At 36.7% G+C, this 26,703-nt stretch overlaps 2 protein-coding genes across 2 annotated transcripts; both read right to left on the bottom strand.

Annotated features, from left to right (window-relative positions):
* Positions 1-668: 668 nt before the first annotated feature.
* LOC104487766 (transmembrane emp24 domain-containing protein 11) lies at positions 669-5,334 on the bottom strand. The gene is made up of 5 exons (XM_010130832.2): positions 5,205-5,334; positions 4,288-4,388; positions 3,426-3,551; positions 1,631-1,777; positions 669-818 (listed from the first exon to the last, which is right to left on the bottom strand). The coding sequence occupies exons 1-5, from the start codon at positions 5,332-5,334 to the stop codon at positions 669-671; spliced, it is 654 nt and encodes a 217-aa protein (XP_010129134.1).
* A 5,370-nt stretch (positions 5,335-10,704) lies between these two features.
* SPON2 (spondin 2) lies at positions 10,705-17,497 on the bottom strand. Its single transcript, XM_010128967.2, has 6 exons — positions 17,434-17,497; positions 16,409-16,634; positions 15,820-16,043; positions 15,357-15,548; positions 14,132-14,306; positions 10,705-11,960 (listed from the first exon to the last, which is right to left on the bottom strand). Exons 2-6 carry the CDS (start codon positions 16,629-16,631, stop codon positions 11,782-11,784), a joined length of 993 nt encoding a protein of 330 aa, XP_010127269.1. The 5' UTR covers positions 16,632-16,634; positions 17,434-17,497; the 3' UTR covers positions 10,705-11,781.
* Between the last annotated feature and the right edge of the window lie 9,206 nt (positions 17,498-26,703).

Raw genomic sequence — 26,703 nt, 5'->3', positions numbered from 1 at the left:
GACACAGCTGGGACAGTTGACTCCAACTGACCAAAGGGATATTCCACACCATGTGATGTTAGACTTAGCAATAAAACTAGGGGGAAAGTTGGCTTGGGGGCCACTGCCTGGGAACTGGCTGGGCATCAGTTGGTGGTGGTTAACAGTTGTTTTAATTTGCATCACTTGTCTTCCCTGGGTTTTATTTTTCTGTGTCTTTGGTTTTTTTTTTCCTCTTTTCCGTATTTTTTTAAATTATTGAACTTTTTTTTTATCTCAACCCATGACTTTCCTCACTTTTACTCTTCTGAGTCTCTCCCTGTCCCACCGGGGGCGGGGAGTAAGTGAGTGAGCGGCGGTCTGGTGCTTAGTTGCTGGCTGAGGTTAAACCACAACAGTAGAGAACTTTGAAATGTTAGGAAACTTTTTTTAGATTTCTATTTAAAGTGTAGCAATCCTGAGTTGAACTTAACTATTGCCTCAGTCATTGAGCCTTTTTAGATTTAGCTTTATGTCTGCAGAGGAAAAGAAATAGATAAGAGGTGGGATTCAAGGACTGAAATGTAAGAGGATACCAGAGGCTATACCAGAGGCTATACAGCAAATTTTCTCATATATACAAGGTTTCTTCGGATGTTAGGCGTTATATGGTGTGCAATTTTCAAATCTGTGCATTTACTTTATAAGGCTTAAACGAGTTTCTTAGATATAAAGAAATCTCTGAGAGATTTGATTTGCCAGATTCCAATGGAGATGAGGATTAGTGTTTGTACAATAGCCCACCACAAAATATTGCTGTTGGTTTCTTCACTTGTCTTCCGAAATTTTTCTTCACGCTCCTGAAGAAAAAAAGGAAAAGTGTAATCATTATCTCTTTCCATCTGTATGTTTCATGCTGCTGTCTGTGCAACTAGACAGGCATCCCTCTTCTGCATGGTAGCGAACAATCACTTTTTTTCACACTGATGAAAACGAAAGTCTGCTCTTATCCGTTAGGTGGGTATCTTTACAAATCAAAACTGAGCAGACAGAGTATCCTGAAGCAGAAAAGCAAACAGAGCTTTCCATTATTCACTAAATACAGGTTGTGTTAAATATATTCCATTAGTATAGGCTTAAGCCTTTTCAGTTTTACAGTCACTTCCATATTGCAGTCAAGAACCCTTCTGCAGCCAAATTTCTTTTTTTAGAAAAGTGAAGACAACAGGTGTACACTTGTTTGAAGGAAAGCTTTATTTTTAACTGTGTGGAGTTATATAAATACATACTCAGTCATTTCCTTACCCACTCCAATAAAGTTTATGCGCACGGACCAGCATGGAAGCAACAGCTGGCAACATCACCAGCAGCGGTACCTGCCACCTGCTCAGCTGCTGTGGCTGGCTCTGACCAAGAAAACTATATTTGGAAATCTGTGCTTTAAAATAACACCTGTTGCTATAGGCATGAGTTCACAGCGATTAATTAGTTTTTATGTTACAGCTTAAAAATATATTGCCAGGTAATGTTGGTTATATTGGTTAAATACCAATAGATTTTTGTGAGTTAGTTAAAAATAACACTTCAATTAAATAATAAAACTCATAATAACTTATAAATCAATAAGCCTATGTGCAATATTTTTAACACCTTCATTAGGGAACATACTTACTCTTTCATAGTTTTGTTCTTTGGATATGTGATGAATTTGCTCAATTAGATGTTCTAGTCTAATGTTAACTTCATTTACTTGGTCTTTGGCTTGAACAACAGATTCATCCAGAAAATGTTCTCCAACTCTAATGTCCAAATGGATACGCTGCAAACAGAAAAAAATAGTCTCATTACTGTGTCTTCTGTGGTTAGAAAAAAAAAGATGCAACAGATAATTTCCATTTAAGCTCATTACGGGAAAATAGTTTAATTGCTTATAGAAATATTTCCTAAAATTAGAATCACATGGTATATTTAAAGTTTTTCTTAATTTTATTTTAAAATTAATTATACAAATTTAAAATCCTTACTACTGTTAGGGCATTATTTTATGCTGGTCATTATTTTATGCTAGTGTTGATTCAACCACCATGATAATATTTTATGTTCTTTGTCCAAACTAGTTTAAAAAATGAGCACCGTTAGGACTGCTTTTTGCATTTTACACTCCATCCTAATATTGCTGAAACGACATTCTTCTGTAGTACAGCAGAAATTGTAGAATAGTTTGGGTTGGAAGGGACCTTTAAAGGTCATCTAGTCCAACCACCCCGCAAGGAGCAGGGACATCTCCAACCAGATCAGGTTGTTCAGAGCCCCGTCCAACCTGGCCTTGAATGTTTCCAGGGATGGGGCATCCATCACCTCTCTGGGCAACCTATGCCAGTGTTTCACCAATCTCATTGTGAAAAAAAAAAAGGTTTTCTTATATCTAGTCTGAATCTATTTTAAAACCATTACCCCTAGTCCTGTCACAACAGGCCCTGCTAAAGCATTTCTCCTCGTCTTTCCTGTAGGCCCCTTTTAGGCACTGGAAGGCCGCTCTAAGGTCTCCCCGGAGCCTCCTCTTCTCCAGGCTGAACAGCCCCAACTCTCTCAGCCGGTCCTCATAGGAGAGGTGCTCCAGCCCTCTCATCATCTTTGTGGCCTCCTCTGGACCCTGTCCAACTGGTCCATGTCCTTCTTATGTTGGGGGCTCCAGAACTGGATGCAGTACTGCAGGTGGGGTCTCACCAGAGTGGAGTAGAGGGGCAGAATGCCCTAACAATTCTATGATCGCTTAACACATTTACGAGATGTTTATATCTAGTTGATTATCTAACTCTTTTACAGTCAACTGGAGAAAAAAATAAGCAGTTTTAGAGAGTAATTCTCACTTGTTCAACTGTCTTTTGGGAAGAGGCATATGGATAAAATTTTCAAAACAGTGTTTATGAAATTGTTTGCTGAAATAGATTAGAGCCATGATATCTCCTTTGGCAGCTTCTTTTTTTTTTTTCAAAATCTGCATTGAGATCAACTTTGTTGGTAGCAGACAATATAAAGTATGCTTACATAATCTTAACTTGAGTATCTCTTAAAAATTAAAATCCTAAATTTTATTTAGGAATTCAATCTAAGGTAGTGAAGACATGGAATATCTTTACAATAAGTGTTAGTGTTAGCCAGTTTTACATATCTATATTTTTTAACCAAATTCTGATTGATCAGAATCTTTCACATTTAAAGCACAGTACAAACATTAAATGGCTCTATTGTTACCAGTCTTGCTTCTTTAATCTTGACTTCTTAAATATCAGAACAGGGTCTTTTATCTCTTCATCTTCTTAATTGTGGGTTTGTCTTCTTTAATCACTAGGAAATGCTGAACAATCTGCTAGAAGTTGGACCAATTTCTCATCTAGTTTGTAATCTCTGCACTTTGTAAACAATTGATACTATTACAACAAAGAATACTTAAGAAATACACCTACCAGTTTACTTCCTGCAAGTGCCACAAATCTTGTGGAGTTCGACTGTAAGCAGATAATATGTTCCCCAGACAGATAGGATGTAAAAGAAAATGTTCCTTGTGGCCCATACAGTTTTGACAGTAGTACCTGTAATTTAGTTATTACATATGTTGGGTATGTGCATCATAAATATCAATAAAACAATCAAAAAACAGTACTGTGAACTGGATGAAAAAGCAATCAATTAACCTCCTGAAGTAATTACATTTATCTGAATTTCAGAAGATTTAGAATAATTAATAATGAAGAATTTTAGCTCACAGTGAACATTGCAATGCTACAGATTTCTGCAACGTTCAAAAGCCAATGGTCTCTAAAACATTTAAAATTTGAAAACTAAGACCCTGTCTAGGCATGGAAATAAATTGTCCATTGCTGAAAAAGCTCAGGACCTCATGGCAACGCAGGCAGTTTCTATACATGATGGCTCATGGTAATCTTGACTTTTACAGTTTAGTTTATGATCAGCTTTCCTTTCAGCTGCTCAAGTACATTCTGTACCACTTTATTTCATTAGTGAATTTTATTTTTTTTAATCTAACCTATTTTCTCAGTTGTCACTTACTATTGCTAATGACAGTTTCCTGTATCCCATAGTAATGCAAAAATTTCCCACACACATCATTACCAAACATTTTCATCTCTATTTACTTTGATAGTAATCACAAGGTGCTTATACCTTTCAGTATCAAAATGCTGAATGACCTGGTAGACTGTAGATTTACTTTTTCTCCAGAAGTGTGTGGTATTGTTAGATAGTGCTACCTGCCAGTGCCAAAAGTCAACTCATAACCCTACAGAAACATTCGTAAAGCATATTTACCTCAGCAGAAGGAGTTGTGACAGTCACAAACATTCCCAAACCAGGAGCAGATTCAAGAAATTCTTGTTTATGTATATCCCAGCGTTGCACTTTGTAATTCCCTGAATAAAAACATAGATAAAATATGTTAAATAAAACAGAGCTTAATATTAAACATCTTTATTGCTTTTTTAGCAAAAATATAAAGATAAATTATTAACAATAAAACAATATATGTATTTCATGTGCTTATGACTAAAACTACTGAAGGGGCACTTTCTAACAGTGCAAAATGCAATAAATTTTTTACTACACTAGAAAATGTTCTAGAACACTACAAAAATGGTTGATTAACAAGTAATACTTTCTGATTACTCCTAATGCTCTGGCCAGATTAGCATACAGAAGGCATGCCGAGACCTCCAAAAGCATAAATGTTCTGTATTCAAATTCCATTTTTAGGATTATCTTTCATATCTATCACATTTTAATGTGCTTGTGATATCCCAGGTGAAATGGAACTTTAATACATCTCAAATTGCTTCTTGACAGACCAACGTTAATGAAAAAAAGTAACTCTCCCATTCATATGGGGAAAACCATATTACAGAAATTCTGGAATGAATGAGTAAATGATTCGGAATGTATAGAAGCACACACTGAGGCAGCATTCTACTGCTGTAGAATTAGAAGACAGTCTTTTTCTTTGTCTAATCAGTTAAACGCTCTGAAAATCTACACTTATTTATATGATGGATACACACAATGTGTGAGGACATTATGACTGACCCCTGCTGCAGGTGTTTACTTTCAATCTGCCCTCTTTTATATCACCATAATTTTACCACATTTATCAGTCACAGATTTTCCGGCTACATTACAAGGTATCTTTATGATTGCATAGGTTAGATCATTGTATAACATTGACAGGTACCTACCAATTACCAACGTGTCACTGGGAACATCTTCGATTATACATTTCTCTTCTCTTTCTCCACTGTGAAAATATAAAGCAAGTGAAAAAGAAATCCAAAAGTTCATAAGAAATCCTGTTAATTGGCTTTTCATGGTTTTTATGTATCCCAGTTGTACTGCTTTTGAAGGTAACTATTTACAAATGTATGCAGTGCTGTGGTCATTCCTTGCTTGCTGCTTATCAGTGTATTTTTGAGAGAGGTATAAAAACTGTGAGAAAAGGCAGCTGGTGGTTACACATTTATAAATAACTACAATATGTTCTGCAGAATGAGATAACATGAAAAAGAGAACTTGTAAAATCTTTCTTCCTTCCCAGCACCTACATTAAAATTTTATTTTAAACACATAGAACATGAAACTGGAAAGCACTTCTTAGGTACTTGAGATCATTTCTCTAGATTACTATAAGCAACAATATTGGTTATCTCTTTCTATAAACTGCTCAATTTTCAACTTAAATGAACTTGTTAACTTATATTTCCCATTTATTCTGCATGATTATTCCAGAGCTTCATTCCTCTTTTATTAAGAAATCTTGTAACTTCCAACCTAAATCATTGGACATATGTACACACCTGTACAAAACCCACAGAGACTACATAAAAAGCCTGAAAGAAGTATGAATAAGAAAGTCAAAAGAACTTGAACAATAAAAGAATCTGAAACACTAATGAATATGACATTGGGGGGGGGAGATTTTCTGAATAACAATCATCCTTTTAGCTTTTAATTGACTATTTGAGGTTTCCAAAATTTCATGATCCAATTGTAGAACACAAGGTGTACAAAAGGACACCACTTTATCCTTCACTCTACCCTGACTAGTTGGGGCAGACATATTATTAGCTAGCAAATGCTAACATAGTGTCCTGGTTCTGGGTAGGATAAAGTTAATTTTCACCTGAGCTGGGAGAGGAACTGGAGCTGGTAGCACCTGTGGCTGGGGGACACAACTAGGATAGCTTACTAATTAGCCAACAACTGAGATAGTTTATTCAATTTAGCTAAAGGGCTGTTCCATACCATGTCACATCTTGCGCAGGATATAAAGTGGGAACGGTGGTGAGGGAGCTGGGTGTCAGGATCTGCTCTGAGTTATTGTACTATTAATTATGTGCTTAGATATTTTACTGTTATTTTTGTTTGTCTGTTTTCTATCTCTGTTTTCTTTTCCTCTGTTGTTCTCTTAAACTGTTTTTATCTCAACCCATGAGTTTTACTTTCTTTTCTGATTCTCCTCCTGCTGATTCATCCCACTGTAGTGGTGATGGGGGAGAGTGTGTGGAAGACTTTGTGGTATTTTAGCTGCTGGGTGGAGCTAAACCATGACACATAGTAGGGCTGCTGGACTTCAAATGAACAAAAATGAGTCAGCCTCCAGGTGATCAGATTTTCATGCAGCATATGGAGAGCATTTTGTTGTCTCAGGCATTCACTGTACCTGTAAGTTACCATGGACACAACTTGTGTAGTACATCAAATTAAACAGGATTCAGCTGATTTCAGAATTGCTTCATCAAGTGCTAGACTTGTTTTCTGAGCATGTTAAATATTGTAATGAAGTAGGCTGACATTATGTTGGATAGATCAGACTGGATATTCTCAATGTATTTCAATTACCTGGGACTGGGAATATCATGTGTCGTAGCTCAGCCCCAATCAGGACCAGACTACGCAGTCTCTCTCTCACTCCCCCCACCCTCCGAGAGAATAGAGGGAGAGAAAATATAAGAAAAACGGCTCGAGGTTTGAGATAAGGACAGGGAGAAATCCTTAAAGTTACCATCACGGGCAAAACAGACTCGACTTGGGGAAAACTATTCATTTATTAATACAAATAGCAGGATAATGAGACAGAGAACAAGATAACCTCCATCCACCCCTCCCTCTTCCCAAGCTTAACATTATCTCTACCTTCCCCCCCACCCCGAGCGGCACAGGGGGGGAAGAGGGAATGGGGGTTGCGGTCAGTTCATCATACGTTGTTTTACGCCGCTGCTTCATGGTTGGGGGAAGAACTCCTCACATTCCTCCCCTGCTCTGTTGTGGGGTCCCACCCCTACGCCACAGTCCTTCGTGGAACTGCTCCGGCTTGGGTCATCTCTTCCACGGGGTGTAGTCCCTCTAGAACAGCTGTCCCAGCGGGCCCTCCATGGGCCACAGCCTCCTTCAGGCCTCCACCTGCCCCAGCGTGGGGTCCTTCATGGGCTGCAGGTGGATCTCTGCCCCTCCGTGGACCTCCATGGGCTGCAGGGGGACAACCCGCTCCACCATGGTCTTCACCACAAGTTGCAGAGGAATCTTGGCCAGGAGCCACGTTACTCCTCCCCCTCCTTCTGAACTGACCTTGGCGTCTGCAGCTGTTCCTCACAACAGGCCGGCAGATGTCTCTCAGGATCCTTTTTACATCTTATTCACTTCTCATCTCCTCTCCACTTCTTGCAGCCGGGCTGGACTGAGTCGGGCCCAGTCGGCTGCCTGGCGAGAGGCCAGAGGGTGAGGCCTGCAAGGCCCATGAGGCCTGCGCCTCCCCCTCTGCACCTCTGCCCCCGCTCAGCTTCTTCACATCTTCTCTTTTTTTTTTTCTGTTTTCCCCTTCTTAAATACGTTATCGCAGAGGCGTTATCATGGAACATTCTGCTACCAATTGGCTCGGCCTTGGCCAGCAGCGGGTCCGCCCTAGGCCCGGCTGAGTCCACTGAACAAAGGGGAGCAACTTCTAGCAGTTTCCTACAGAAGCTACCACCTTAGGCCCCCCCTCACTAACAAAACCACGACATCATGGAATGGACTTTCTTGCCTCCGGTACAACTAAGTACTCTAATATGTCCTGCTGGGGACAGTGCTCATTCAGTGATCAGAAAGGCTGGCATACACTTTCTCTCCCATTCTAGAAGTTAGGCTCACATTAGTTGCCGTGACCATGCTTAACTTGGGCTGTGTGGCTGTTTTTCAAGAAGTAGAGCTGAGTCCAAAACTGTTCCTCCTCAAAATTATCTGTAACAGCAGACCCTCTACCATTTTGACAATTGCCTACAAAGTTTTGTAGGTGTGGTGGATGAGGTTTGGTCAGTTAGAGTCAGCCTACTTGTCCCTTCTGATACAGCTTCTCCTTGGTTGTGAGAAGGCATATTTACTTGGCAAAATGGAACAGAACCTCAAACTGCAGTTAGTAAGTCTGTTTCTCTCTCACACACACCCACCCGCTCTCACGCCCCTGGGCATCCATCACAGTCATTTTGGAGTATCTATTAGAACAAAATCTCTGTTCTCTCCTTTAGTCCACCTAAGGCTCACACAGCCAACATTTATGCTAAGGTACGAGGAAGAGCTTTTCAGTTCAGTTCATAGATCACATCTGCCCTTCCTGACTTATCCACAAAAATACTCTGTTTTTTTTTTCCCAGTCATTAACTAGCCAGATGCTGTATTGGATGTCTGCAGAGAAGGCACAGCCCACAGGAAAGTGTAAATACATACATAGCTTCAACTGGTATTCCTGCCTAACGAGGAGACAATATGAAGAGCCATTGTTTGTTCACAGCTAACTGTCCTTAAATTCCTTAAGGTACTGGACAAGCTATTGTCAGTAAAGAGGTACTCTATTCCACTATAGAAATTGAATTTGGTGTTCATTATTTTTGTAGGACCACAGTTCAAGTGTGTGGTCACTTTTTTTGCTGCTATAGTTACCTTTAACCATGTCTTCCATTCTGCAAGAATATCTGCCAAGGTGTCAAAGCTGATTCTTCCAACAAAATGTTCTTGCTAAAAAAAAATTTCTTTACAAATCCATTTCAAGTTTCCTTCGAAAGTATTTTCTAAGATTAGTTTAACCCAGAAATTAATTTACCTATTTCCTTCCCTAAATCTCATCTATTTAGGACCACAGCATCTTGACTGCCAGCCATCTATAACATTGGATGTAAGGGAAAGGGAAGGAAGAGTTGCTCTGTGTTTCTCCAATGTTCCAAAATTTTTAAGACAAATCCAAGACTGTGCTGAAAGTAAAAGCTACAAAGGCCTAGCCATATCCACACAGGGATCACATACCTCACTAATCGGTTTAATAAAGATATATTATGAGAAATGTGCTTTGCTATAACTCACTGTATCCACAGTCTTGCCAAGAAATGTCTCCATCCCTGGTGTTTGCAAAGTGAATACCTGGAACAATATTTACGCACCAAACGTTATGCAGCCACTCGGGCATCCTTAAAGGATGCCGTATTTACCAAGGTCTCCTGAAGTTACTGCTTACAAAAACCAAAACATATGCAGGTAACTGACTGGCCAGGAAACTTCTACTTGAAAGAACTCGCAATAAATGTTCATGTATATTAACACTCTAAAATAGAAAAGTTATTTTTCACTAATTGGAGTTTCTTGAAGTGTATTGGCCTTTTACGTATTCACTTCCCTTTCTACACCACCTCTCCCTCTTATTCCTTCTTCTTCGGTGTCCTTTAGGAAACTTCTGGCTTTAGCAATTTGAGTGGGACTGCTCCACTATCAAATTGTATCTCATAGGACTGAAATCCTAGATTTGAGTCATGTGTACAATTACAGGTGCGGATACTCTTCTACTGGGTCTAGGTCTTTGGTTGTTCTGGACATGAGAAGAAGAAAAACCCTAGTGTTTAGAGAACTACCGGGAAGGTTCCTCCAAGGGTATCTTGTGGTTTCTGGGTTTCCTTTCCTTAAGTCATAATTTAGACTTGCGTCAGATTTCTGCCCAAGACCTTTACTGAATTTAGTCTAATCACCAGTTGATCAATTGATTTCAAATTAATTCCTGTCCTCAAAATATTTAAATATATGCTTCAATATATGCTTATTTTCTGAGATGGCAATAACTGTGTAACTACACAGTAAATAAGTTTAACAGAAAATATAGAATGAGTAAAAATTAATATAAAAAGAAGAAAGAGAAAAATTGAAAAGGCAGAGAAATTAAATAAACACAAAATATGAAACTGATACTAAAATGGAAACACGATTTCCTTTATAGAATAGAAACAAGGGAATCCAAAAGAAATAGTTGTAATAAAAAGAGTAAGTGAAACAATTTTGAAAAACAGGCAACAGTGGGAAACTGAAGAATGAAGATGTGGAAATTCCTGTACTTAGCTCAAACAACTGTGCTTTTATCAGCATTTGCAGGATGAATTTAGTCTGGCCTGATAAAGTTTCAAATTTCTTTGGGTCTTTGCAAGATATAACTCTTGGAAAAAAATACAGAGCACCTTTTAAATGTTTCAGCCCTACAGAGAATATGTAATAAATTTTCTGATATTTGGCATATTCCAAAAAGAACTTACTCAAAACAACTCTCCTGTTCAATATCTGCACTGTATATTTGTAAAATTGCAGTGTGTTCTAGAAGTTTTGTGGATGACTGTAAACATATTCTATTGAACAGTGTTATTACAAAATTCTTTTCCCAGTTGGTAGCCACCATTCTTTACAAGCCGTGTTATATTCATTCTATAATGCTTATTTAAGCATTAAAACTTGCAGTCAGGAACACTTTCTAACATATTGTGTTTTGCTATATCTGTGTATACTTCAATTTTAGATAATATTAAAACATTGGTAAGTTTTCTCTATTAAAAAGTTTAGGATGACACAAAGAGCAGCAAACACATTCAAAGAAACATGGACACATTTACTAAATACATAAAGATGATGTAATTTATGTTATGGTCAACAGTGTTAACTTTCAGATAGTTGTCTCATGGGGGACACACACCAATAATCAGTCAGTTTTTAAAACTCAGCTAACATTTTTAATCAAGTTCTGAATTTTTCTACTAGTATCAACACTTCTGTTTTTTTTTCTAGGAATGCTGTTGGCTGAGTGTCCTTAGGACAGATACTCTTCTCACTTTTGAGTAAAAAATAGAAATACATTTTTAGATGTTCAGAAGTGTCAAGACAACTTACTCAGTTATACTGTTGTGTTAACCACACTGCAAACATCTGGTCTCTCTGATTTATGTAAGTAGTTTTTGAAGAAATGCATAGTAAACATGTTTAGAAAGACAACAAAAATGCCAATAAATTATAAAAACATAATTTAGAGAAAAGAAACCCTAATTTCTAGGTATAAATAGATGTAGATCAACAAATTACAGTATTTAAGAACGTTATTAGTTTAGATTTTGTGACAGAAAGATTTTTACATGTGTGAAGGATAATTTTTTGAAATGTCTTATTTTCTGCCACTAGAGGGTACTCCAAGAATTTACAGTATATTTATTGCAAGGATTTATTTGGGATTTTTAGGTCTGTAAATGATCAAGTACTGTTGTCGTACTAAACCTTAGGAATTTAACCCCCTAAAACCTTGATATTAAAAAAACAACTTTTGAAACCAGGTTAATATACCTTTTCAGCAAAATAGTGCTAGTATACCTTTTCAGCAAAATAGTGCTAGTATACCCAAATTATAAGGAGCATTGACTGACATGTAGTTTAGATTTAGTTGAACTTATCCTACTTTTAAATTATCTAAATTATTATCTTTTCTTTATTTCAGACACAATTTTCTGGTTCACATCCTGTTTCTTCATCCAGATTTGGACAAGGCATTCCATTATTGGCAGGCTGAAGAAGTACAAAACGAGTTCTGATCTTAGTCCCTGTTTTTCTGCAAAGACCTCTGCAGAGACCCCAGGAAGACCATTGTGAAACCTCACAGTCCAGTGGTGTTTCTGCAATATACACAAGAAAAAGGTAACTTTACATAAATTTTTGCTTAAGGCAGATACATAGTTGGCAAAGTATTAAGGAATGATGATCAAATAGTGTCCTTTCTTATACAAAAATACATGTGATATTAATAAAATCCTTATGTTGTCTCATAAATACAAACGACTCTTTTCAGCTCCTAAGCTCATTGACACTGCTACTATCATTATTATTGCAGTTTGGAGACTCTCTGAGTTACTATATCAGCAGTGCAGCATACTATTTATTGAACGAAAAATACAGAATTCCTGTCAAAGAAAACAATTATTAAAATTATTCCATTTGAAAAATTACATTAAAAACCATTTACTATCAATTTTGTAACTCATTTACCTTTGCATGGCTTGTTAAAAACACCAGGTTTAAAGCTTTTCTCTGGTTTATTTAGGTATATTTGTATTTCTTTGCAGATAAATATTGTTCCTATAGTTGTTCATATCAAATTCCATTTAACTTCTATTCAAATTTGCTTCAGAAATAAAGAAAAGTCCCATTTTTTTATCATTAAATCATGCTATTGTTTAGTATGCACACTACTGTTCCCTTTGCTAAGAAAGTTACTCTGTCACTAGAAGCTTTTTAATACTGACAGTGTTTTCAATATAGTTTTAATACACTGCAAGAAAAGAAGTCAGAAACTCTAAAGTACTTTTCATAATGTATACTTCCATTGGAAATATATATAATAGAAATATAGGTTATTATTCCTTAGCAGGTTAAATAAAAGTATTGCTTGTCACAGGAAATTGCATCAAAACTGTATGTTATATCATTTGTGGGTAAGATAGGTGTGCATAAAACCATACTAAATGTGTGGCCTCTGGGTAAATATTTCTGGTATTACAATGGAGCTTGCCACTTCTGTGAAGATCTCTCGTTCCTGTATTTCTAGTGGGAATGAGGGCCACAGTTTGATGTCTGGTAATTAAATGTGTCTTTTTAATAGACTGAGTTTCTGGTTAATATACAATAAAGTGGGGATATATTATTAAAAATTCTTTTCAAATACTACACTTTAAATGCCTTGTTTTAAATTTATATCTTGAAGAGGGACAAATATTCCTTTCAAATGTTGTGGAAAAGGCTTATGACTGAAAACGAGATATGTAGCACTCTCAATGTGTCTTCTTTACTAATAGAAATACATTAAAATACCATAAATTGATAGAAAAATACATTTATTGAAGTATAAATCATGCATTATTAGCTGTGTAGGGAATAAGCTTTGTTTAGTGATTGTGAGGTGACTTCAGCGCAGAGCCAGAGGCGTGCAATCTTCAGACTTATTCTGGAGAAACTCTTCTTGGAACACAGCAGCTAGGAATACATTGGGGATTTAACTTATTGCTGTCTCAAATATTATTTAGATTGTCAGTCTTTTTACTCTTAATCTTTCCTCTTACACTTCGTAAAAAGCTACTAGAAAAGTGTAAAGAGAAAAATCTCAGTGGGCACTGTCCAATGGCTATCTTTCCGTTAGAGCAAGTAACATATTTGTTAATTTGGAGAGTTAAAAATTAACCTTAAGACTAACTTGAATAAATAGTTTCATGTCTTCCTACCTAAGCAAGGTTATTAGCTAATATTTTTAAGGAAAAAAAATGAGAGAACGTTATTTCTGTTGTCAGAATGCATGTTGCTATCACAAATATGTCCAAATCAATTGAATTCTATCAATTCTTATTGCATACAACTATCAAGTCATCTGCCCCAGAAAGAGACAACAATAGGAGTTATTTTGCTCTATCGTCATGTAAAAACTTAAGGATGAGTATTTACTTCAAAGCTGCAAAGAATTTGTGAACTCTGATTTTCATCAAGTGTAGTTTACTTCTCGTAAACTTCACTGATCTATGCTGATGCTGAGGCCTGAGGAGCCCTCACTGTGGATATAACCCAAAGCTTTGAACCATAGCTCAAATATGAAATCCTTTCCTTATTCTTTCAGGGATTCTCTTTTATGTCAACAGGCTTGTTTTATTTCCCATCTGTGAGCCTGGAAACTATTTCAATGCAGATAGGAGAGTATTCTGCCTAATCACCTATTTCATCCACATCACCTGCCAGATTTCCACATATTTTCTGAATGAATGGAAATAACAGAATTGCACATATCAAAGTACTAATCACTTACCTGAGACAGAGTCTATTATTTCATTGCTTTTAGCTGCAACATTAAGAAAAGATGCAGGAAGACCAAGCTGGTTTTTCTTTAATTTCACCATTGTTACTTGAGCAATAGGTGGCAAAATTTTGAGTTTGGGATAATAAAATGAGTTTGCTGGGTGACTTGGAGAAGAACAAGTGATCTGTGAAATAAAAAGGGGAACCTTAAAGAAACTATGCCATATTAGTAAGATGATAACTATAAAATCATGTTTACACGTCATGTTAATACTTTTTAGCAAGTAAAATGCACATATACAGTTTCTATGAACCACAGTTCACACAGCTACTGCTGGTAATCCCAGAATTTTTGTGCATAATGTTTTGAGACAGGGCACAATGAATTGGGATTCATTGGATAGGGAACTAGGGTGGGAGGTACTGAGAACATAATAATGTATGGAGTGGTCTGATGGGAAGAAGTGAATGTTATTACAAAGAAGGATACAAAAGTATTAAATAATAATATTAGGTATGCTATGGCAGCTGTCATACAGATATAGGAAGCCAAAATTATTGTTTTCCAGCTTCTCTGTTCCTTTTCTCATTACTCATTAGCACAGCATTTGGCTCTAGAAAAACTGACCTTAAAGAGAGGATTGACTGAATGCTTATATTATTCAAAACATTTGAATGAAAATGATCTGTTTTCCACCACCCTTAGATGACAAAAGCGAAGTATGAGGCATATAAAGTACTGAGCAAGCAAAAGAGATTGAAAGTGGGGTCACCGCAGTAGTAATGAAAAATTCTCCTCTGCTTTTCCTTAGCTCCCTTCCATCAAATGTAAGAGTTTCAGGTTTCAGCAATGTTTTTAACTGAAAACTCCTCCCCATATCAATATTCACTACGAAGAATTTTCCTGTTTAGATCCATATTTAGTAACGCCAGGACTTTTGTGATTAATTTTTATTTTCCTGGTGTTTAAGAATCATTATACATCATCTAAAAATACTCAGCTTTTACAGAAAAATACTTTAAATGTAAAGCAGATTTTCACAAACTATCTCCATTTGTCTAATACATTTGAAAGATACAGAAAATAAACAAAAGCAGTAGCGTTATCAGCTATGTAATAAATCCATAGAGAGAGAGCATGAGCACTGCTGAAATCAGTTTCACATGAGTTATCTTTTAAAGGGAGGACTTAAAATATATAGGCATGAAGTGCTAAACTATGTATATACACCTACCTCTGTAACTGTGTCCTGTGGAATAGTGGCAAAGTTTGGGGAGGAAAATGTGAAACCACTATCAGTTCCAGCATCATACGGAAATAGATCTACTGATACTTCTTCCATCCAGTGGTCTCCTTCACAGAGGTTTAGGCTGTCAATACCCACAAACCAGTCAGGACTTGGAACAATTCGTACAACAAATGAAACCTAATGAAACAAAGTGATCCGTCAGGATTGCATCACTTATTTTGAAATGCTCCAGTCCGGCTTATAGTAATTTTAAACTAAAATTTTTTTAAATAAATGGCAATATGCTCTTCTACTTTATAGAACCTGTGCAGTGCTCCCTGCAATGTGACATGTTTTTTTTACTGACTCTTGCCATTATATTGCTCCTACAGATGAGAACTCAAATATTTAATTTTGGGTGCTAGTGACATAAAATAAACTTTTAAAATCAATATGTATATTTACTTACTAAGGGATGTCTTGAATGCACTTCTAATTCAGTGTTGGTTTGTCCTATACCACTGGAAATGGCAGGAGCAGAGAAGATTCCATGTACACTCTGAATTTTCTCTCCAGCTTCTTCAATCTCTTTCATTAATACCCATGCTTCACCTTTTTCAGCAAAATCACGTACACCATTGCTGGCATATTCATTTTTTTTCCACATGGTGTAGTCAGAACTATGAGTAACACCTATTTGAGTGAATACATGGCATGACATAAAAGTCTGGTTTAGATTGTCCCTATTTCTTCAATTTCTCTGTTTTATTTCTAAGGTTTAAGAAATTGTGTATAAAAATGAGTGAACACTAAAACATTTGGCTTATCGCTGTTTATTTCAGCTGCAGCCAATTGAAAACAGAAGTCAATTGAAAACACTTGTAAATTTTTGAAAACATTGTGGATACTTCGATTTTTGCATTTCATTCTTAATAACTTTGGCTACTTTTTTCCTTTTTCATTAGTTATCTTAACATTGAGTATTAAGAAAAAAAAAAGAAAAGATCACAGCAGTTAAGAGATTTATCTGTTCTTAAAACTGTACATACTTCACTTACCTAGCATTGACGACCATTGTGCTGGGGGCCTATAAAGTGGATACTGCTTAGGGAAAGCAGTCTGACTCCATTTCCCTGTGAAGATTATGCTGTACTTAGCAAGTTCCTCGGCTGTGCAAATAGAATCATCACCCACAGGCAAGCTGCTGGCATGACCTAGTATTGTTACAAGTAATGTCCAGATAAATTTACAGGAGTGGTAGAGAAACATCAGGTTTTCCATTCCCTTCCACACAAAAAGAAAAAAAAAATGTTAGCCATATTAGTCACTCTAAACTCAAAATTGAATAACAGTTACCTAATAAAATGTAACGTACCGTAAGTTATAACCAAAAAGGCAGCATATATCTGAAACACTAAAAATCATTATGCTTCTAAAAACATTATTATCATGCTTTCAGATTTGATATTTCCATGCTATATACTACAAATCTGTAACTCTACCTGGGACAAGTGTTTCTAATGAAAATAAAAATCTCTTAACCTTGTCCACAGTACTACTTCTGAGAAAAATCTGTTTCTGATTTTCTTTTGAAATCTTATTAGAGTCACATCTTGAATTAATTAGAGCGGCAACTGTTTCTGTGGAAGACATTAGTGATATATTTATTCTTCTAAAGATTAAATAGCAGGTTACTTTGCCAAAAGAAATGATTTGTTTTAAAATTGTGTTCTACAAAGGCTGTTTTATAGCATAACGTTTAAAACCAGATACATTTCATATTTATATAAATTACTTTGCTGTCATAACTTGTGCATTAAAAAATACATTGTAATTGCTTCAGATTGTTTAAGGTACACATTTGTCAAAAGTAATATTTTTTTAAAGTTGCTGTCATATGTTGTGCAAATTTTTGTTTTAAATCAATATGGTAATTGCATCAGACTGTTGAACTCCAGAAACTGTTTAAAATAACAGCCTTAAAACTTTCTTTTTAAATGCTTTTGTCCTTTGAGAAAACTATACATATATTACTAAAATGCTAATAATACATTAATTTGTAAAAAGAGCTGTGAATACTCACTAAATATTTCCTCTGGAGCACTGGCAGGAGGAGAGCACCTGCTTTTGCTGGCAGCTGAGTTGGTCTGCAAGAGAAGACAGTAGGAGTCTTACTATTTATGCCTGAAGAGGGTCCCTTTGGTCCAACAATTATTGTAATCTTTAGACTTTCCAGGTTTGCAAAAAGCGTGCCATCTTCTTGTTTGCAATCTTTTTGGATGGAGTATCAGAAGTTTCCTGTCTGTCAACTGGTTCAGGTTTCTGTGAGAAGACTGTGATGCCGAATAGATGAAATGCTTTAAAAAAATACCTTGGATTCTTAGTAACAGTTCGAGTTTTCTGGTGCCTTTACAGTTCTCTGCTGTTATTAATGCCTCCAAGCAATACAAATGAACTGATTCCAACACAATAGTTCTAGTGGATACACTTTAAATAAGAAGCATGTTTTCTTGTAAATTTTATTGTCTGACAGATGCTCCTTCCAAACATTTACAGAGAGCTTGCTCACTCTCACACACCATATGTATGTGTTCAAATAAAAGGGGCGAGGCAGCTAAAAAAGTCAAGAGGAAAAAAAAAATGCATTTCATAATTGCACACACTCACACAGACTGTCTCTCCTGCAAATATGAATTAATTTAAAGTAGTACAGTGTATATTTTTGTGTTCTACAGAACCGTATGCTGGATGATGAAAGGGCTCTGTAACATTGTGGTTTCTTTGGAAAGAGTGGTTTTGGGAAGCTCTGAGATTTTTCTTAGCTGTCTTCAGAGTAAAAACCCCAAATAAAAATCTCATTATTACAGTTAAATCATGCATTCTCTGTAGTACAGTATATATACTTACATCACTAAAATTGTTTAAATTGTCTATGAAAAATTATGCATAATACAGTGACCCAATTAAGAATTAATGTTTAATATTTGTTTTAAATTATTTTCCCCACCAGATTTCAAATAAGGGAAAACAAGGGCTTTGTGCCTGTAAGGTTAACAAATGCTATTGTGGCTGATCAGCAAAGGAAATTAAGTTCAAAAGTTTAAAGTGAACCGTGAAGAAAGTCTTTCATAGAGTCTTCTTTTGAAATTGTGAGGAATGTCACTTAAGTACTTCCACAGATCTCTAATGTCATGGTACAGCATATGGAAAAAAACCCAACAGTTATTTTTCAGATGAAACTGCCAGGCCATCATAGGTGTGTAGCTTAAGTGAGATGGTATTGTCCACCAGGAAGAGTTACCAAACAACAAGTTTGAACTTTGTGGAGCTTTAACTGGAAACTTATACTTCCCTTCTGCCCCCTACCCTGTGGTAAATCAACAAGAAAAGCCAAGAGATTAGTAAACTGGGATGTCTGAATGGAATTTCTGTTTATTATTCTCCTGGCAAAATGGAATCTATTTCAAATTTCAGCATAGATGGATTCAGCACCCATAACCACAATTCCTGTCTATCTGGATAGATTATGGGAATTCTGTAGCAGGTTAAGCCATCTAGACATGGATATGCCCTTTATTTCCAAGGCACCTTCCTCCATCCTATTATAATGCAATGTTTTCCATAACTTATTTCTGTTCCAGCAGCCAGATTCCTCCAAGAAAAAGAGCAAAGAGACTTCATAGATACTTTTATACCATTTCTTTGAGTGTTTGTTGAAGTATGATATTTGAATTACATCCAGCTCACTCCCTCCTATGCACAGAATTCCAGATCAACAGGTTCCTTAGAGAATTGAGTCTGCTTAAATCAAAAGTGAGTGATCTTTCCAGCCCGTGCAGCCCTCTAGAAAATATATACAAAGGTCTCACAAGTTTTAAAGTATATTGCTCAGAGCAGTGTTAAAGTTACTCAGGGCTTACTTATTTATTCCTAAGTAGTTTTAAACTTCCGTAAGTTTTCTTGTTTATTATCACAATTGCTTAACCAGCTGACTTCACATATTGAAACATGCTGTGACACTTCCAGACCAACACTTAATATGAGAACAAAGCAATTAGCTCTGGATCCAGCAGAGAATTATTTAAAATAACAGACCAGCATTTTCCTTTCGAAGAAAAATTGCTGCCAAAAGGCACATCACCAGACTAGATCATTCTGGTTCTGTGACTACATGTTATGAATGTATCCAGGAACAGGACAATACATGCAGGCTGCATAATTTGGCACAGCTATTATAAGAAAAACTTACTAAATTATAAAAGAAACTGAACCATTGGAAGTCATTAACTTTGGAAGTCATTTGAGGTTTCTAAGTACAGAGTAGACAAACAAATATAAAAAAAAAAATCACAAATGTTATAGTTGATTCTTCCCTTGGAATAGGAGTGTGCGATGCTTTGCACTGAGCATCCAAGAGCCTTTCCAGTTCTATAATTCTGTGTAATCAGTTTATCCTTCTTCTAGAGCTCCGTTACTCCAGTTTCTTGGGATTATCATACTCTTCAACATCAGATGCACAGTTAATGGAATACAACTGAGTCTAGATCTTTTGTTTTCCTACCTTACCAATGTGTGAATGATAGACTTTGGAGCATTTTAGTTTGAAAAACGTAAGAGTCTGCAGACACTTACAGGGAAACTGGATTATAGTCCTTTTTCTTGTTCTCTGATCCTGGTCCAAAATGGAGGTTTTCTTCCTTACCATTTCTACATTGGACATTTCCCTGTTTACAATGAGGGCTCTACTATGACAGATTTCTCAGAATTAAAATCTTCAGGACCTACAGTCTCATTCTTATCTTTGTTGGATTCCTAATTACCTTGTTGGACAAAATACAGCTACTGTAAATTTACTTCATTATCTCCTCTCCTCTCCCTGCCCGCCCACCTCCATGACTGAGGGAGAGGGAAAGCAAAGAAAAACGTACTGAGTAATGTCAGAACTCCCAGTCTTATTTCTTTAAATAGAAACAGTGCTAAGCATAATCAATCTCTGACGTTGTGAAGAACACCAAAACACCAAATGTATCTCATAGATGGGAAGAAAAAAAAAAAAAAGAAAGAAAGAAAAAAACTCCAGGTTTCCACTCAATGGATTACTTTCATGGCTGGAAAGCACAGATGCCAAATTTCTGTGGGCCAGCAGTTGGAGAAGAAAATTGCTGTGGGATGAGAACCTATGCTTGCATTCCTCTTCAGTTTGTGTGTCCCATTAGAAAGCAGCTGAAGACTCATGGAAGACTGAAAAAAAACCCCTTCCGTTTAGAAACCATTTTGCCTGTGTATGAAATTGAACTTTTTTTCTTTCTCTTTTACAGCAAATTCACTTTTGTTTTTCAAATCTGTGTCTCTTCAGCTACACTTATTTTCTATCCACATGCGTACGTCTATAGACCTCAAATGCTAGAGGGAGTAGGCATACAAAACTTGTTTTAGTTAAGCATGAGCACCAAAGTGTGCCTTGTGTTTAATTTTACTTGTGGAAGTGTACAACTTCTGCTGTTTCTTGTCAATAAGACAACAGTCTTACAGTTCCTACAGGCTTTACTAAGATCCACAGGATGAAAGCTGAAAAGTACAAAACAAAAATGGTGTCCAGATATTTTTGGGTTTTAAATAACAGTCATAACTGTGTCTAAAATATTCTGTATTTTTCCTAATCCAAAATAATAAAACAAGAAAACAAGGAAAAAAACCCTACTTAAAAATATAACAGTACTGTTATATCATGTTGATTTTTGAATCATTTACACCATACAAAAACTTTTATATGAACATATTTAGGCTATCATACACGACTATAGGATATTAAAAGGGTGTAATTTCCATTTTAATTAGTCAGAGAATAATTTAACCTTTTTTCTGGTAAGCAACAAGATTGGCATGATTAGTTACAACTTTTCTATTGAACTGTAAGATTAAGAGAAAGGAGATTTAACTAAAACAATTGATCTGAAGTTAGTTTGCCCACCTTTATTCAGAACAGAAGCTCCAGAAATTTTGTATTGATATTCCTGAAGTATTACCACACATTACAATTTTACTAAAACAATTTCCATTTTGCTGGTAAGCAGTATATGTGCAACTTTGATATTCACAGAGTGTTTAATATGCTTATGACTAGCTAGCATCTCTTTTTCTACCAAGAAAAACATAACATTGTATTACTTAAGAAGGATTATACAGCCATACTTTCTCTCCTGAAGTTACCATGGATACACATACGATTATGGACACTCAGCAATGCCAAAAGGTTTACGTTCAGTCAAAACCCTCTGAGCTCTAAGTTGTAAAATCTGAGTACCAGAGTGGCAAGTGGCAGAATATTTTATCATGGAGAAATTTTGGTATTGGTTTGGAAGCTATTATAAAATAAAGCATTTACATAGGAGAATGAAGCATTCGCAATATTAGATGGTACAACAGTAGTGAAGGCAGCTTTAATCTCTATTTATCTTTTGGGATAAAAAATTAAGTTTGCAGATTCAGGTACCTAAAATGAGTGTGTACATACGAACTAGAATCGTAAACTGCTGCTATATAATGGAGATCTAGTCATTACAGTTGGTAGAATCTAGAGAACTGTTCAACTCACTCTTTAATCCATACATATATTTGACCAAATGAATAATTAATGGATAGCTTTCTGGTCTCCACTGACTGTATTGATAAGCTCTCAATTGATCAGACATCTAGCTCTCATGTAAGCGTCTGCACATAAGTGATTCAGGCATCTATCTTTGGCTGAGTCCAAAGCCAAGTGGGCTTCATTAGATGTTCTCACTGATGACTCTAATCAAGATTCAGCCTACAAGTAGGGAATTCACTCTGTATTTTGAGTTTAGAAATTCTCTTTGTAAAGGTGTTTGATTTGAGTTTGGCGGGGAGGGGAGTGATTTGTTGTTGAGTTTTATTTTTAATTCAGGGCTTACTGAGAATTCAAACCAAGATAAGGCAAAGGAAAAGGATAAGGAAAAATCAGTTTTGTTGACCACAATGACACTGATCAGCACCAAAAAGCTCTTCTGTCATCTTCTACATTCTTATGTCATCTATATTTAAGTCACTTCTAGTACTGAAAAACCTAATATATAGGCCAACACTCAAGAACCAAATCAATGTCCCCTGTGACAATGACCAGAGACTATGCTTCTCCTTGGGCATCTTCCCCTGCTCACAGCTCAGGCTTCCCCAGACTGTGCAACAGTAGCAATTTTATCACATTTTCTGTTTTCTAAAAGAATTCAGAAGATGATCCTAGAGTCCTACCCTTTTCTGCATCCCAGCTTCTTATTTTCACCTCCTTTACACCAGTGAAAGGTGGCTACATAGTGAGACAAACTAGAAAGATTTGCTATGAACTGGGTCAGTTATTCGGTTTGTCCAGTCAAATTAGTTCCTTCATTTGACTCACCATTTGACAGAAGAAACACACCAGAACAAGCAGCTCCCAACTGACAAGAGGATGGGAGGACCCATGTCAGTGGCAATACAGGGTTCAATTTACATGAAAGAGGCAGATTACACATAGATCAGTGAGACTAGGGATTGTATCTGTTGATGCATACATTGGCTGGGAGTTCTTTGGCTATTCCAGTTTGCTGACCTTTCTAGCACCCAAGGTGTTTAACTTTTCTGGATTGTCACCTTTACCAGTACTTTTGGTTTCCTGATCTATCATTTGTCATATTAAAGCAGAAGCCTTCTCCCATTGTATAAATATCCTGCAGAAATCAACTACTGTTAGTAAGGTCAGAACTGTTTTCTCCTGTTTCACCACAGTCCTTCAGGCATAATATGCACAGCTGATCTTTCTTGGCTCTCACAAGTGCTCAGCAGCTGGGACATCCTGGTGACCTAACCATCAAGGTTATCTATCCAAATGATCTGTGGCAGAAACCATGAAATCTTGTTATCTCCTTTGTGAGTAAAGAAGAGTTATCTTGGGAACAATGAACTCAACTGGAAGCAAATAATTTCAATCCTCTCCCCCAACTCAACAAAATCACCAATAGGGGCCTCCTTCTCTTGAAACTATGGCTAATGCTTGTCATAGATATGGAGCAGACTCACAAACCCTGGGCACTTGAGCAGCTCCTTTATCCTGGACTTCAGTCCTTCAGACCACTGTGTACCTGCAACAGCTATCTGTTACTGTCGTTGCTGCATTTTGTTTCTAAAGGGTCTTGCAATAGGATGTTGAAACAGGAATTCATGCTATCTTTCTATCCACCAAAACTCCACAGAGCTGAGGAAAAAAACCCAGCTTCTTTGACCTGTTCACCAGCCTGATGTTCCAAGCTGTGGGACAAGAGTCAGCTTTCAGAGCGCTGTGCTGATCTGTGGAGTGCCAGCACCCACAGTTTTAGCTTGCTGGACTGTACAGCATTCATGACTTAGCAGAACTGTGAAACAATCTGAAGGCAAATCTTGCAGACCTGAGTTGGACACTTGCAGGAATCTCTGCTTTTCAATTTACTTCAGATATTTGCAAGAAAACCTCTAACCGAAACAAAAATTGCTCTGAAGTGAGTGTAATGTGTGTTGTACTGAAGCTTCATTACAGTACAAGACAGAATATTTTTGTGGCATCGTAAACACACACAATGTAAAAAAAAAATACATTTTAATTACCATATTACTTCATTCCATCATTCTTCTATACAGCCTGTGTACAAATCCCTGTGGTCATTCCGACATTACCATACTTGTTTAACATCCCATTTTTAGTTCTTTGTTTCACTGTTTCCAAGGTGAAGAGCTTAAAGGTTTTTTTTTTGTTGGACTTCATTCTTCTCACATCCTTTTGTTGCTAATGGAATTATCTTTATTTCTAACCCTCACTTGTTAATAAATTCAGTAGTTTTCTATTACATCATAGAGAGTATTTAAAATAGCTGGCTATACAAAGGTTTAAGAAGAAGAGAATTGAAAACTGGCTAAGGAAAATAGGGGACAAAACTGCAGCTGGATGATAAAAAGAATAATAATTAGTTCTCATTTTGTGGAGAATATGGATGACATCTTCCAACAAATCCAATCTTCCTATTCTGTCTTTCACTTCATTTGTAAAGTGGAATGAACCTGTACCATTAACATTTGTAGTTCTTGTTTGCCATTGAATTTCCACTGGAGAAAGATATAAACACTAAATAATTCTACTCATACTACTACAAAGATTACTTTTGAAAGTGTTGACTTTCTAAGACCAATTTGGTGCTTTTTTTGCCTTGTAAAAATGTCAGTCCTTTATCTCTGGGGCAACACTGTAGAAGACTGAGAAATTATATTTCTAAAGTACTCACTATAAAGACCACTCTCTGCTTGTATGATTTCCTCCTTCACAGTCAGTTTTGTTGATTTCTATTGTATTTTTTTCAAAGGTCTTAAATATACAAAATAATAGCTGTGGAATTATTGGAGTTATATCTTTAATTCATATGAATAATGAGGTACTGTAAAAAATGAATTGATCTTTTCTGGGAAGTCATTCATATATCACAGTCTGCTCATAGCTCTAATTCAGTAAAAGATCTATTATTTGTCACGATAATACAGTGTCTTCTTCCCACTCCAGTGCTACTGAGAAGTCAATGCAGGCTTAACGGCAGTATTGGAATGAGGAGTTGTGGTCCATGGCAGAGTGGGACTAAATTTTTCAGACCAAGATAGATTTTTTTACCTTCCCCCATGGAAATTATATAGGAAAATCGGTACAACTTTCCTTTTTACATATATAATTCTGTCATAATTCCTTAGCTTGGTTATAAATATGATCTAATCACACTAAGAAAATCTAGGAATTTCCATTCTAATGGCAACTGATAAAAAAAAAAAAGATCATCATTTGAAAGCCAAACAAGATCCTAGATACAGTAAGGACCTCAGGCATTTGCAGTATTGCATGCAGCATACGTTAGACTTCATCTAGAATGTTGTATCCAGTATAGCCCCCGCCCTTAACCTCCATACGAGAAAGACATTGATAAACTTGAATCAGTTCAGTGGATAGCCCCCATGTTTTGTTCAGCCTGGAGAAGGGAAGGCTTTCAAGGGAACCTGGTTGTAGTGTTCCAGTGCCTATAAGTAGGTCATCAAGAAGATGAAGCTAGACTCTTCACAGTGGTGAACATGGGGAGGACAAGTGACAATGGGCATAAATTGAAGCAAGAGAGGTTCAAACTGGATATAAGGAAAAACTTTTTCACCATCATAACAGTCAAGTGGTGGAGCAGTTGGCCCAAACGTGAAGAGCAGTCTCCCTCCATGGAGGCTTTAAGACAAGTGTGGATAAAGCCCTGAGCAACCTGATCTAATCTCAGAGCTGACCTTGCTTTGAGTAAGAGATTGGACTAGAGACCTCCTGAGGTGCCTTATGAACTGAACTGTCCTACGATCTTATATTATGAAGAAAATTTGTTTCTGATTTTATTCCAGTCCTTCAGGTAACAGCAAAAACCTTTCATCTGTCTAGCAATCTCATAGGCTCTCTCCACATCTGGGATTTCTCTTTCACAAGTAATATTGGGAATGTAATTGAAAAATTAAGGAGGGAGATGTAGGGCTGATTTCTATGGATAACATGAATACATGCCTATGCTGTACAATGAAATTCAATGCAGAATTCTCTGAGTTAGCACCAACCAATCTCTCTCTGAAACTCAAGACTAGTACTAAAGTTAAAAGAACATGGTCAACATGGAACTAATTAATTGACTGAGAGATGGGATCTATAAATTCAGAAACAGGGTGACGCAAACACATTTATGTTTCTTCTGAGTTCTGAGGAAAGCTCCATGCAGTTATCTCTGCACATTGATCAATAACAGCAGCTTCCCTGGACGTGTTTGTGTGCTTGTGGAGGATCTCTAGGTGGCTTGTAAGAAAGATGGGGAGAAACTCTTCAGCAGGGCCTGTTGTGATAGGACAAGGGGTAGTGTTTTTAAACTAGCAGGACGTAGAATTAGACTGGATATAAGAAAGACATTTTTTACAATGAGGGTGGCAAAATGGGTTGCCCAGAGAGGTGGTGGATGCCCCATCCCTGGAAACATTCCAGGCCAGGTTGGATGGGGCTCTGAGCAACCTGATCTGGTTGGAGATGTCCCTGCTCCTTGCAGGGAGGTTGGACTGGATGGCCTTTAAAGGTCCCTTCCAACTCGAACTATTCTATGAGTCTATGATTCTGTAATACTGTAGAGAACTAAATGCATACTCACAGAGTTTATTATGGGAAATTTCAAGGCTTTATGACCCTCATCAAAATAAGTAATATTCCCAGGCTTTTTTTTGGAGTCTTTTATAAATATTGTAAAGTAAACTCCTAAAAGGGATAGTCTTAATTAGTGATACT

Source organism: Chlamydotis macqueenii, chromosome 4 (assembly GCF_036417535.1).
Source record: "Chlamydotis macqueenii isolate bChlMac1 chromosome 4, bChlMac1.mat, whole genome shotgun sequence".
In the NCBI taxonomy this organism is placed as follows: Eukaryota; Metazoa; Chordata; class Aves; order Otidiformes; family Otididae; genus Chlamydotis; species Chlamydotis macqueenii.
Note: the sequence above shows the minus strand (reverse complement) of the source record. Positions and strands in the feature narration are given on the sequence as shown.